General features: G+C 39.1%; 1 protein-coding gene across 1 annotated transcript in view; it reads left to right on the plus strand.

The window, feature by feature from the left end:
• The window catches only part of TRPM6 (transient receptor potential cation channel subfamily M member 6), a 155587-nt gene extending 143556 nt beyond the window's left edge, over positions 1–12031 (plus strand). The window contains 2 exon segments of the mRNA XM_079112114.1: positions 2051–2157; positions 4940–12031. Of these exon segments, the coding sequence (XP_078968240.1) occupies positions 2051–2157; positions 4940–5073 (241 nt within the window). The 3' untranslated portion in view covers positions 5074–12031.
• Positions 12032–14321: the final 2290 nt, after the last annotated feature.

The following is a 14321-nucleotide window of genomic DNA, read 5'->3' on the forward strand; positions in this document are numbered from 1 at the left end:
GAGTCAATTTAAGAAAATAATCCACTATCAAAAGAGAAGGTGTTTTGTGGTGTACATTCTAATATTGTTTCTCATGCCTATTGTCTCAACTTTCTCTAATCTTCTGCCTGTTTTATTGGTAGTTTGGGTTTATATCTTTTTAGATTATAGCCTTGATGGTTTTGGGCATTTGACAAGCATGAAATGATGAGATGTTCTTTAGTAAATCTATGTATAGATGGCACTAATTAGCGTTTCCTCGCATGTGGAACCAAGCGACCACCTGCTTTTCCTATGTTGTGAAAAATCTGGAAAACAGCTACTTGCATTCCCCGCCCCCCCCCCCCCCCCTTAACCTGATTATCTGGACTGCAAGGTCCTGGGCTTGCTGTAGGGTGTAGATGCAAATGAATGTGCCCACAGTCCTTTACCGTCTGCTGCATGGGGGGAATGGTCAAATCCCTGACGTATTCATTTTGGAGTAATTTTGATTCTTTTGTCTTGACTTTCACATAGCTCATAGGGGAAACTGATTTAGCTTGGAGCTTTATCTGAGAATCAATGTTATTTCTCGGAGGTTTTCATTCTTTTCTGGGAGGGATGAAATGGCAGGTATGGAAGGCAAACAAGTGACATGCCGGAGAGACTATGGAAAAGGGATTCTTTGTTGTTAATGACTAACTAATGCCTTTATTTTTCACTATATTGGGATTGTGGAGTTCTGGTCTAAATACTGAGCTATTCGACCTTTTCTTTTTTGCCATCTTCAGTTCTATCTTATTGAAGTGGTGCCTTACCAGATGGGCTGAAAGGGAACCATAGCTAACAAGAGGCAGCTTATGCAGCCCGGTGAACACCACCAGAGCTGTACTTTGTAAGAGCAATTGAGTGACCAGGAAAGTTAATCCTGAGTGTCTTTCCACTCTGTCTTCCCAAGAGATTTCCTCCACCTACTCACCACAGAGCAAAGAGGCAATCTGAGATCAAACTGACATCAGCCCTCGTTCTGAGCTTGGCACATCTTCAGAGCAGCTACTGTTCTTCTGCCAAAAGGAAGTGGAAATTGAGATAAATGTTTCAATACTTGGATGGAAAAAAGTCCATTTTTACACCATGTCCCTTTTGAAAAACCACATTCCTTAGAAGCAAAGTTTATTGTTTCCTTTTGTGATAGTTTGCTTTGCTTTTTTCTTAAGACGTGGTATTTAAGAGCGGTAATTGAGTTCAGATTTTTAAATGTGCTGTTTCCACTCTGCATGTCATTAAAATAAAATATTAGCTTTCATAAAGTTTCTTTGGAAGTGTTTCTGGTGTGCTGTGTTCCATGGTGTGTGGAATGCCATGATCTGAAGAATAATGGTTATAGGTGATATGATAATGGATGAACACAGTCCTATAATCTGTCAGGGATCTATTACAATGATAGAATATTAAAAATGTGCCTTACATATACCGATTCTATTTGTTGAGCATACCTGGTTTACTTCATATGCACATTGTCTAATAGTAGTTTTTTTTGTCCCATAAAGAGCCCAGTTACAGCAGTTCGCAGCTTAAAAAGTGACTTTCGAAAAAGCCATAAATACTGTCTCTAGGGTTCAGTCAGGTATTTATTTTTAAGGAAGGTTATTTTGAGAAAAGTATTTGGGTTTGCAATGATGTATAGGCATCATTTTAGAAGGTGTGTTCTAATAGCAAATTTACTTTATACCTTACCTTTCGATATTTTACTGGAACATTTGGTAATGAATGTCATTCTCTCACCCCATATGCATTAAAAAGGGTTTCACTGTATTTTGTTTTAATGTGGTACATAGAAAATTCACTCTTCTATCAGATTAGCGTGGAAATGAGTTTCACAGTAGGTCTTGGAGTTGGGTACAAAGATTTAAGTGCATTTGAATTTTAAATTTGCAAACCTAACATTGTTGCTTCCCCAAAGTGCTCTGTTCTTTGTTGGCTCCTTCAAGTTACTGGGTTACTATGGGATACTGTTCGGTATCTTAGAGAATCCTAGTTGAGCTCCTTTTTCTTAGCCATGATCTAATTGATATTCTGATATTTCCTCTAGATCAAGAGGAATGGTGTTTGGACCAGCCAATTTAGGGGAAGATGCAATTAGAAGCTTCATTGCAAAACATCGTTGCAACTCCTGTTGCCGGAAGCTCAAACTCCCGGGTATGCCACAAACAATTCTATTTTTCTCTAAGTAAATCTCTCATAGAACAACATCCATTGTAACCTGGGATCGAGTAGAAAATCTTAATCACATTTTTATCTCATTCACAGTCATTCGCAGAGCCTGACTTTCTGACTGCAAAATTTTCAAGACTCCAAAGGGATTAAAAGGACAGGGATTTACTTCAGGTTCTGCCAAAATGTGATAAAACAACATGGGGCCCAGTGCTTGTCACAGTCACTCCCAGGGAAAAGTTCCATTGACTTAAAATGGGCCCTGCCCTGCCCCTCTGATTCCAACTTGCTCCCACCCTGGTGCCCATAACATTTCGATTCTATTCTATTTTGCCATTGGACTCTGGGGAGGGTGGGGACTAGAGGGAAACAACAACTGTCAATTAAATTGTGCTTCTCACAATAAAAGCTTGTCACTTTATTTAGTTTTTGCAGTGCTGGGGATCAAACCATGGCCTTGCATTTGCAAGGCAAATGCATTAGCACTGATCTATAACCCCAGCTCAAAATCCCACCACATGAAACACATATTGTGATTGTTTTTTTTATAAAAATCCAGTTAGGTAATATGGCATAGCTTCTCTGAAACCAAAACAGTCACCATGGAAAATATGCCTGATATAAAAGCAAACAGCTGGAGGTCTCTGCCCTCCAAACTGGCATCTCAGCTCCATTGTATTCTTTAATTTTGTCTCGGGAGGGGAGCTTCATATCTGCCTCAGCTGGCTCACCCTTTTTCTTAGGTCACATCAAACTTGTTCTGACACTGGACTTTCACATATTTTAAGCTAAGTTAGCCCTTCCTGCCGTATCAAAAATCAGACCCTTAGCTGCCTATGGCGGCATAAGCTATAGTGCCAGTTACTTGGGAGATGAAAGCAGGAGGTTCATTGGAGCCCAAGAACAGCCTGGGCAAAGTAGTCAGACCCCATCTATTAAAAATATATATCGAACCCTAAATTGGAAATCAGTAAGAGTATTATCCATTGTAACCAGGGATGAAGCAGGTATAAATTTTCAGTGTAATGGGAGGGGAAGTTTTATGGGTAAGACTTAGCAAAAAACTGGGATTTGGAGCTGACCTCAAGTTCCAGTAGAAATGTAGTGTCAGCCAGGATGCATATGTTGGCTGTGAAGGTCAAAATGGACAGTCAACAGGGGGAGAGCCCAATTCTCATAGCTGCCCAGGACTCCGTCTCACAAGTCACACACCGGACTGGCAGAGAGATCAGTGCCCAGCCCTTTAGCCTCCTCTCTGGTCACAAGCAGTCCAGGCTGGGCTGGGCTGAGAGTTATCAGAGTCTCCCACAAAGGGCCCTATGGGAGGCAGGAGGTGAAAAACACTTGAGTCATCCCATGATTGCAAGCTGGAGTCCGACCCTTTAGCTGCATGTCCTCAGGCCCTGGCCCATCCCCAGCCTGATTCATTGCACCCTGGACAGGGCAGTCTCCATTCTTGAAGACACAAGCACTACATCTAATCAGCCAGGAGCCAGAGAGACTTGAGCCATTGTGTACTATTTCCAGTTCCTGAACCCAGTTAGCTGTTCTGAACCATTAAGGTTGAAATCATTGTTTAAATACACTGGTGGTTTTTAAGTAAGTGATTGAATAATTTCTCCATCTTTAGATGTAATCTGTTTCCCTTCGAAACCTTAGTTTTAAACCAACATTTAAGTGGACATAAGAAATATCTTTACTCAGAAGTTTGGTGATATGGATTTTTAAAAAGTTTAATCTGGAAAACAAGATTAGAATTGACTTTTCTGTTTTACTTTTCACACTTATTTATTTATAGAGAGGCCATTTAGGACAGTGTTAAAGAGTCTGGGATCTAAAGCCTGGAAGTTTGGGCTTACATGCCAGTTCTGCTTTTAATTTAGCTATATGCACTTGGGGTTCAGTATCCTCTCCAGAGATGTGGGTTAACAGTACCTGTTTCAAAGTTGGTGTTAGGATTGAATTAATATATGTATATGTTCAATAGATGTTGATGATTATTAAAATCTATATTAGTTATAACCAGAGAATCCCCATTTAACATTAAAAAATCCAAAAGAATCATTTTTCCCCTTTGGTGCTAAGGCTGGACCTCGGGGACTCATGCACACTAAACCTATGCTCTACCACTGAGTGACATGCCTAACTCCCTGGAAGTACACATTTAAGGCTACCAAATTTAATTAGCACACCACAAAAAGTTACACACACATTTAAAGTTCATTTTCCTCCATATCCTTTTCCCAAAGATGACCCCTATGAGTGTTTTCTTTTTTTCAATTTCCTTTTTCAAATGGAAGAGGGAGGACTCAGGAAACATAGTATCTGATAACTGGATAAAACTTCTGTAGGTAGTGCTGAACCTGAGGTACATTTTTGCTGCAGAAAACTGACCCCTGAAATCTGGAGTTCACCATTTTGGCTGACCTCCCTTACCCTGCCCAGGATTCAACAGTGACAATGCTGTTTCTCTTTCTTAACTCTGGCCAGGTTATGCCTTATGGGGCACTGTAGATGAAATCCAACAACCAAATCTCTCCTTCACTACCACTGTGTCCGGTGCTTCCCACAGCAAGGGAGTTAGAGTTACACATGGGCATTCGGGTGGGGGCGGGGACTTGGTTGGATGAGGACTGGGTTGGGGGGTTGGATCATAACCTGGGGAAGTAGAACCCTCCCTGAACACTTGGCAGAGCCTCAGGTGGAGTCTATCTGCAGGATCAGCGTGTTCTTGGGATCTCCTAGAACTGTCTTGTCTTCCTTGCAGATTTGAAAAGAAATGACTATTCCCCTGGAACAATAAATTCCAGCTTTGGATTTGAAAGGGAAATAGAACCAGCTGAGGGGCCTCCAGCAAGAGAAAGGAATAGAAATTCCCCAGAAGATCATACACGACTCTAAAAAGGGAGAAGCAAGAAGATGATGGCCCTCAACCTTTCTGCCATGAACTCTTTGGTGACGAAGATTCATGACGCAACACTGATTACATCAGAACCTTGGTCAGGATGGCTTCACACTGTGGGCCTCCCTGGGACATGCCTGCCCCTGCACCGAGGCCTCACTGGTATATGATGAATGGATTCTCCAGGAAGTTGACCTGTCCTGATCGATGTTTTGCATTCTCCATCCTCAGGTTCCACATGAAGACACTTGGACAAGTTAGCTGGAAATACTGTTTCTTGATACCTCACAGCTTTAGCTGCTCACTAGGAACCCTTGGAGCAGAGTATGGGGCACTAAAGAACCAGGGGGATGAATTTAATTTATTTTCACTATGTGTGCAGACTCTACCCCCCACTGCTATTCATCTCCTCACCCACAGATTTTTCTTATGTGTGTGTGTGTGTTTGTGTATATATATATGCATTAAGGCATCTATAATTATTTGACTTCCTCCTCTATCCTATTCAGCAGCACAGCGCTTTGACTAGTAACAACAGGGAAACAATGGAATAAGGGCGTATTTGCACAGATCAGAACACACTTCTGCACCAACTAACCAGTAAAAAGTTAGTATCCTGGTGAAATCTAGTTGCAATTGAGGATTGGCAGTAATAAATGTGATGTCTGGGCATTTTGGGTTCCTCCAAAATGAAAAGAAAGAAGGGAAATCTAAAACAAATGCCTGTCTTTTTTTTTTTTTTTTGCAAGGATATATAAAACTGGTAATTATTAAAAAAGGGTTTCCCTTCCCTTGACCTCCGGGGTGCTGTCAGTCATAGAGTTGATTAGGTCAACCTCTATTATGCCACTTCCTTTTCCAGAGCTCTCTGTGTAATATTACAGGCTGAACCACCACTCTGCATTGGATCTTTTGAGGAAATACCTGCTTTCAGACTGAAAACATGTTTTGCAGGTATTTGCTTCCTTCCAGTATGGAGTTCTGGTGGCTTTAATCTGGCTTGAAAACATCATCAGTTTCTCATACCCGAAGTGAAGGATCTCTGGAAGGTACTCTGTATGGCATTCTGGAGGGCTCAGTTGTGCCTCTTGCACACTAGGTGGGGTTGCCCTACCTTAAAACAAGTATGAGCTTGGCACACAAGCAGATGAAGGGGTGGGAATCCTTTCCCCTCTCCCCCTGCCTTTCCTTTCTTATTATAACATGTTCCAATCTGCCAGCAGCAAACCTCCTGGGTCTGAAAATTTTCAGCTTATCTTTAGTTTTTACATTAGATATCTTGCTTCTGAGCCTGCTTTTCAAATATATACTCTTGCATTCTGAGGTTATACTTCAGGGAGACTATTGCACAGTGGGTAGAAAATCAAGGGTTTTGTTTGCAGTGATTTTGTCTGATTTTTTTTTAAGCTTTGAGTTGCTACAAGGGTTCATCTATATTCCTTTTACTTTGGTCTGGAATGGTGGAAGGTGGGAAATTTGGGTGATTTCTTGATTGGCGATGAAGGAAGATAAAATGTTAATACTTCTATCCTATTTTATGAATCCATAAAATTGGTACTTACTTCAGTTCTGTATTCAACTGTAGAAAAAGGCAGTTTGCCTGTCCAAGGGTCAAATCACAGGCATCAGTTTATTGACCAACTACTTGTTACCTAGGATGGAACCTGAAGGCAAATACATTCTGATTTCAAATTTCTGTGGTGCGCTTTTTTTTTTTTCTTTCTTTCTTTAACTTAGATTGTTTAGAAAAATCTAGAGAATAACATTTTCAGAAGATGAACTGCTGGGCAGGGTCACCAGGATTGCTTGAATACAATGTGACAATTAACTTTGATTTATGATTGCAAGAGTGAGGTGTTCATTTTTCAATTTTATTCAGCAGATATTTATTAAGTGCTTTTTCTACACTGCATGAATGAAGAGATGCAGAAGTGAACAGAGTGTATCTTTGCCCTCAAAGAGCTTTATGTCTTGTGTTTCTTTTTGTTTGTTTCAAGTTTGAACATCTGAGTGCTCAAGTTTTTTATTTCTGGGCAAATGTTGAACTCAGAGATATGTCCCATACTCTACCTGCCAGGGCAGGAGGTTCACACTGCGACAAGAGAATTAGGACAAATAAGAAGACATAGCTAGGCTGGTTTTAGGAACTTGAGAAGGAAAACAGACTGCATAATCCTTTACTGAGCGCAAAGCCTGCATCACAGATGGGATCTGAATCTGGAGACTCCAGAAACAACCAGGATCCAGGAAATTCTCTCCCGGGGCAATGGGTGCATAGGATCTTCTTTCCACAAGGCTGAACATTCCTGAAGTGACTTCTGCTCCTGCTATCTTAGAGCTTTCTTACAGCTCTGAGGGATGAAATTTGATGTGACTTTGAGTGTTTCATGCCCTGTTGTCTTCTGAGGCTTTGAAAAACAAGTACTGGCTGATCCAGCCTTCCTAACAGCCATGAAGTCAACGTTTTAGTCATTGTTGCTTGTGACTGTTGTTTTAAAGGAGACTGGCTACTCTGGTTCTGGAAGTCATGCCACAGATGTCCCTGTTATGTCCTGTGCTTTCAGTCAGTCACCCACATCTAGCACAAAGCTTGGCACACAATATGCTTTCAACATTATTTTTTAAAAGAAATAACAAAACCTTCAAATGATAGTGGATTTCATCCACTAGGTAATAGATCAGATTTGCATTTTTAATCTAGAAGGAAATGATTACCAATTCCTTAAGACCCAACACAATTCTTTTGATCTCTCTCTGTTTTAATTTTCTAGGAAATAGCTTTTAACAACCTACACCTTGTCTATTGAATTCCCAACCAGTTCTTGCCCTTATCACCATCAGTGACAGTGCCAGAGTGCAGTCCTTTACCGGTGACTATTGAAATGAGATGATAACTTCCCAGAAACTGCCTAGGAATAATCATCACTTTATTACCCTTTGAAAAGAAGATTGATAGAAAAGTCATTTGAAAGATGGTTCATTACCATGCCCTAGTACGATTTCTTTACTCACATCTCTCCAAAGCATGAGAAAGGGAGGATTATTCTCTGAGGTCGGAATTTGAAGGCTGTGTGTTTGCCTCTTTGAAGTCTTGGTATTTAATTTTCTGTAGTCATTTCTTGGGCAATTTTCTAAGAAACTAGTTGAAGCTAATTTATCATAAGTTAAAGTCAAATGACAGAAAAGATTTTTCCCCCTTAACAGCATTTTATTCCACAGAGGTTAGCTTCTGAAGGAAAATGAGACTTAAATAGCATTTCAAATCTCTAGCCACATGGGTGGGTACAGAGAATAGAAAGGATTCTGGAAACCACACTGGCTTTTTATTTTAGCACAGTTATTATTTTGTGACTTTTCTTTCTAGACCATGATGTACAGATAAAATATTGTGTTTTTATGAAACACCCTCCTAAAAATAATTAGATAGATTGCTTAATTTTTCAAAGAAAGACTGTTAGTCCTCAAGGGATAACAAATCTTCGTATTTGTCATTTTCATACTTGTAATGTAAGTTTATATAATTTGTTTAACCTTTCTGTTAACCCCTAAGTCTGAAATGGAGATGAAGGTACTTACCTTTTCAAATGAAGGTGAATGATAATGAGAGAGCATTTACAAAGTCCTTTGAGAAAATCATTTAAAAGTCTTGTGAGCATGGGATCCATTTCAATAAATAATAAGGGGTTTTCATTTTGATATGGTGTGATCACTATTTAATGTTTACAGAGGATGCTCAGTGGACCCATTTTATTTCAAACACGAAAGTGATTCTGCTGTTTCTCCCTTTCCATGGGGAAAAAAGCTCATGGCTCTCTCTTTGGTTTGAAGCTTAATTAAATAGTTTTAAATCAGGAAATTCACCATGTCACAGAGTCTCCTGTTTGTTTTGCTTTTTGATGGATTTAATTTGACTCTTAGTTTTTTGTTTGTTTCTCTGTGTCCAAAAAACGCCTTCCAGTACAAGAAGTAGAGTCCAAGACTGGCACTATCATTGGTGATAGTTTTGGACATAAATAGAAAATTTAGAATCTTAATGCTTATTAAATGATGATTTTTAAAGAGTTCTAATTAATGGTGATTTAATTTTGTCAATGTAGGTTTGTTTAGTAATAAGGAAATTCTATCTGATAACTTCCTTTCAAATTATGTTTTCCTAGTAAATTTTTTCATTGTGAATTGTTAGAAATTTCATGTTCGTTTCGAAGTTTTAACAAATATTAGGGTAAAATTCTTTTGTGAATGAATATCCAAATGTGAACATAGCAATTGCCTTATATGGAGGGACTTGGGGAAATCATTCTTAGCATCATGCTTGTAATGGATTTTTTTCTCTGTATCCTATTGATAGTCAAGCAAAAGATCACAGAGCATAGGAATCTTTGAAAATCCAGTGAAACCCTCGGTGGATTGTCATGTTTTGGGATTTCCTACTCACCTTTGTAAGTTTGCAGATGAGGACATGGAGGTGCTGGTACCAACAATGGAGATGAGGAGAAGAAATGATTGTCAAGTATGTGTGTCTGCTCTGGGTGAGGTTACAAACTCATGGATGGTTGGTAGGATTGGTGAAGTATTTTATGAGGGAGTAGGGAGTTTTTTGTTCTGAAAGATCATAGCATGTTGTAGATAAAAACAAACATGGGCTGGGATTCATAGGATGAGATGTTTGTCTACTGCTCTGGAGCTTCTGGGGACATTTTAGGGTATAGGGTGGGAAGAGAGGTGAGGTAGTGATTCATGGTTTAGTCCTTAGTTTTGTGAAAATGTTCAATGTATTTTCTACCCAACAAACATTTTTTGAGCCTCACCATGATGTCCTGACGCCAAGGTTAAATTTGTTAGATAAAATATGTCTGTCTGCAGGTTTATCCAAGATAAATAAGGAATTTACCATATACCGATTTATCATTGTCCAGCAATAATAATCATTATAATGAAAACTTTACCATTATTACAGGTAACATGTATTGTGCACTCACTACCTCCTATGTATGCACACTGTACATAGTTACTCATTCTGAACAACAAGTTAACAGATCACCTCTATGAGGCCTGTTATATGGATTTGAAAAGTTGCATATTAGTTAGGTAACATGACTAAGTCAACAACCCAAGGAAGCTGGAATTTAAAGCTGGAGCTAATTGATGACATAGAAGGTTATGTGATCTTGGTCAGCACACTTAAAATTACTAGAGTGTGACTGCCCTACAATGACTGGAAACAGAGATTTGAAAGCTGGGACCTAACTTAGATCATCAGATAAGAAAAATCGACACTGAGAGCTGTAGAATGTTTCCTGGTGTTCTCTTTGCTTCTTTTATAGCGAGGAAGTCTCTCTTGCTCCTTAATGCTATCTTCAGATCCTGTGGGCCCATAGGAAGGTCACTCCCCTTGACATGTTGAGGTAGGTGCAGGATGACAAGAGGTTCCCTTGAGGCTGGCGCTGGATCTGTTAGTGAATGTTTTCTACCCCCACCTCTATTTCCCTTTTTCCTAGACAATTAATCATTTGTTAGTCAACAAATACCATTTGATATAATTTAGTGACCTGCTAGCTTATCAACTTATAGAGAAAAAATAGAACCTATGCGAGCTACAAAACTTTTATCAGACTGGCCATTACACTGTATCCCTGGAGGTCTTGGAAGCAGATTCTAATAAGAAGGTTGCTTGAAGTGCATGGAATTAGAACAATAGATAGATAGTAGACAGACCAAATTTTTAATGGTGTTGGCTGAGACATCTGTTCATCTCAGCTTCTGCAGAGGGATGGGCTTGCCAGTGAGAGTAGAATATTCAAAGTCTGAAATTCTTTAGCCTAATTCTGAAGGATGCAGCAGAATTTCAAGCAACTCACAGAGAAGCCCAGTGAAACATGGATTATGATGAGAAAGTATTTTTCTTTTTTCTATCCTTTCTCTTCACTGTCTCTTTGTTATCTCCTTTTCTCTTTTTCTTTCTTCTCTCTCTTTCTCTCATTTCCTCTTTTTGTTACATCTTTTTACAACACACTAACTACAAATGTAGTCCAAAAATATCATTAATTTTACAAGTGAGGTACAATATTCCCAGAAATGTACAATTAGAAAGTGTGAGAACTAAATAAAAATAGATAAGGATAAAGAGATCAAAAGAGATTGTGCTTCACCGAAGTTGACATTAGGAGGAACTAGAACTCAGGCTTTCTAAATCACCATCATTTAGTTTAATAACCACATTTGTATGTTAAACAAATGATATCCTCTCATTGCATTAAAATTCACTGTTTTGAAAAGAAGTTCAGATTAAAATTTTGCAACTCAATTTTTTTACTTGGAAACCTTAATAAGATTGTGATTAAGATAAAGTTGACTGAGATTTTTGTTTATGTTTTTCAGTAAGAAGAATTCATTAGATATGTGACTTCAGCGTGCTAGTTGCAAAATTACATTGCAAATCAATATCCATTTTCTTGGCTTATTTGCATGTCTGTGTGCATGTGTGTGTGTGTGTATGTATAAATAAAAAGTAGCTATTTGGGTGGCCATGGAAGCTTTTAAATGAGAAGTCTCTTTAAGACTTGGCTTTCAAATCCAAGTATTGGTTCAAATATTTAATTTTATTTGAATCATTTGTAATTATTTCCTCTTACAGTTTGGATCTGAAATGTCCCCAGAGGCTCCTGTGTTGAAGGATTGGTCCCCAGCTGGTAGTACTGTTGGGAGGTGGTGGAAACTTTAGGAGGTGGGGTCTAGTGGAGGAAATAGGTTCCTGGGGGCATGCCTTTGAAGGGTGTAACTCACCCAGCCACACTGTCTCCATCTCTGCTTCCTGGCAGCTATGACGTCAGCAGTGTTGCTCTCAAGCTTTTGGCGTCATGCTGTCCTGCCTCATCACAGGCCCAGAAAAATGGAACCAGGTGATTATCAACTGAAACTATGTCAAGATTCCCAACCGAAATCTCTGAGACTGGGAGCCAAAATAAATATTTTCTTCTCTAAGTTGATTTTTTTTTTTTGAATAATATACCTTTTTAAAAATTAGAGCTTTATAGTTATACATAGTAGATGGATTCATCCTGACAAACTCATACATGCATAGAATTCAATTTCATTTTCAGGATTCCCCACTTTTCCTTACCACTTTACCCTCCTGTCCTTCCTCTTCTCACTTATTCCCCTTCCTTTACTGTTAAACTTCCTTTTGCTTGTCTATTTATTTATATTTGATTGGTTCTTTTTACTTATGCATAGAGATGAAATTCCCTGTGATATATTTATATATGCAGAAAACATGATTTTTTTTAAAGAATTCATTCTGCATTGCCTCCCTTTCCTGTCTCTTCACTCTCTCTCTCCATCTCCTTCTACATTACTGATCTTTCCTATATCTCTAAGTTGATTGTGTGAGGTGTTTCATCATAGTAATGAAAAATTAACAAAGTTCCCGTTGTCAGAGAAAGCCTCGTAGGACTGTGGAGCCTTGTTCCCAGAAGAGTACAAATGGAATGGTAGAAAATTCTCTAGTCCTTTGAGCTGATGGACTTGGGTCTGAACTGAAGCTCTGCTGCTGAACAGTTCCCAGTCTTGGGCAACTCGTTGGGCATCTTTAAATTTTAGTTTATCATCTGAAGATGGCAGGACAATCTATTAACATACTGATTTGTGTTTTGCCATCCCAGGGAAGTAGGTAGGTGGATGCTGGTGCTTTGGGACACTGATGGCATTTCACAGAGGTTGTGAGGTCCCAATAAGACAGTTTTCCTCCAAGGCTTCTGGAAAATTGATGGGACTGTCAGTTGAAGTTGCTGTGGACAGAGACAGGCTACCCTGAGAAAGAAAAGGGAGGCTCGTTCCTGAAGATAGGGAGATGAAAGTAGTTTCGGTTGGATGTGGAAGGGTAATTCATGGTTGTTAAGAGCTTTGGCTTAAGAATTCACAGAAACAATTCATGGTTGTTAATTAGGAGCTTTGGCTTAAGAAATCACAGAAACAATCTGTGCCCATGCTAGTCATGGAGCAAATAGAGACGGCTGCTGTGACAGAATCACATAAGCCCTGGATTGTGGGCCTGAAGCTTTTTCTGTTCTCCAAGCCCCCTGTGAACTATCTTTGTTTTCTCATGCTTTAGAATCCCAAAATATGACTTATATTGACTCCTTTATCAGGTGGAGAGGAGACATATGTCTAGATTTAGTATTCTTCTAAGAGAAGGTGGCATTTCTTGCACCTTGCATTGTAGAGGAAATTATCACTATAACATAATGTCTTACCAAGCAGGATTATTTTCAGAATTAGAATGTACACCAAGCACTTGGTATAGTGACTGGCATACAACAGGCTTGGTGAGAAATTGCTAATAATTATTGTTTATATTTCTTTGGAATCATCCAAAATGACCTCCAACCCAAGATTGGTGGAATAGGAGCTGCTTTTTTTTTTTTGAAAAAAATTGGTCATGACATAGATGCTAGAATGTCACAACTGAAAGGGTTCTTTACTAGTGTGACATGAAAATGTGAATACTTAGCACAGTAGATATTTCTTTGTTTTTATTTATTTATTTTTTAACAGACTACATTTTGATTCATTGTACACAAATGGGGTACGTCTTTTCATTTCTATGGTTGTGCAAGATGTAGAGTCACACTGTTCGTGTAATCATACATGTACATAGGGTAATACTGTCTGTCTCAGTCCACCATCTTTCATACCATCCCCCTCATTTCCTTCCACATAATGTAAAGTTCCTCCATTCTTCTTTTACCTGTCACCCCCCCCCCCCCATTAGATTTCTTTCTTACATAAAAGTCCAGGGTAGCCTATGATGAGTGGGGGTTAGGGGATTTTCTGCTCCACTTAGTCCTTCTGGCGTCCAGACTGACAGGGCTCAATCAGATGGATCCCTAGGTAGCCCTGAGGGCTCCTTGGCCAGTATAGAGAAGAGAAAAAAGTGGTGGAAGAGCACCATGGGAGATTTTATGAGTAGCCTACAAGCAGCACACATCTTTTTTTCATTTTTTTATTTTTTATTTAGCTTTTGATTTTTTACAGACTGCATTTTGATTCATTGTACACAAATGGGGTACATCTTTTCGTTTCTATGGTTATGCACGATGTAGGTTCATACCTTTCGTGTAATCACACATGTACATAGGGTAATGATGTCTGTCTCATTCCACCATTTTTCCTACCCCTGCTCATTTCCTTCTACATATTCTAAAGTTTCCCCATTATTCTCTCATTCCCCACCTCCCACCCCCATTAT

The sequence above is a fragment of the Sciurus vulgaris genome (genome assembly GCF_902686455.1).
Source record: "Sciurus vulgaris genome assembly, chromosome: 15".
Lineage (NCBI taxonomy): Eukaryota > Metazoa > Chordata > Mammalia > Rodentia > Sciuridae > Sciurus > Sciurus vulgaris.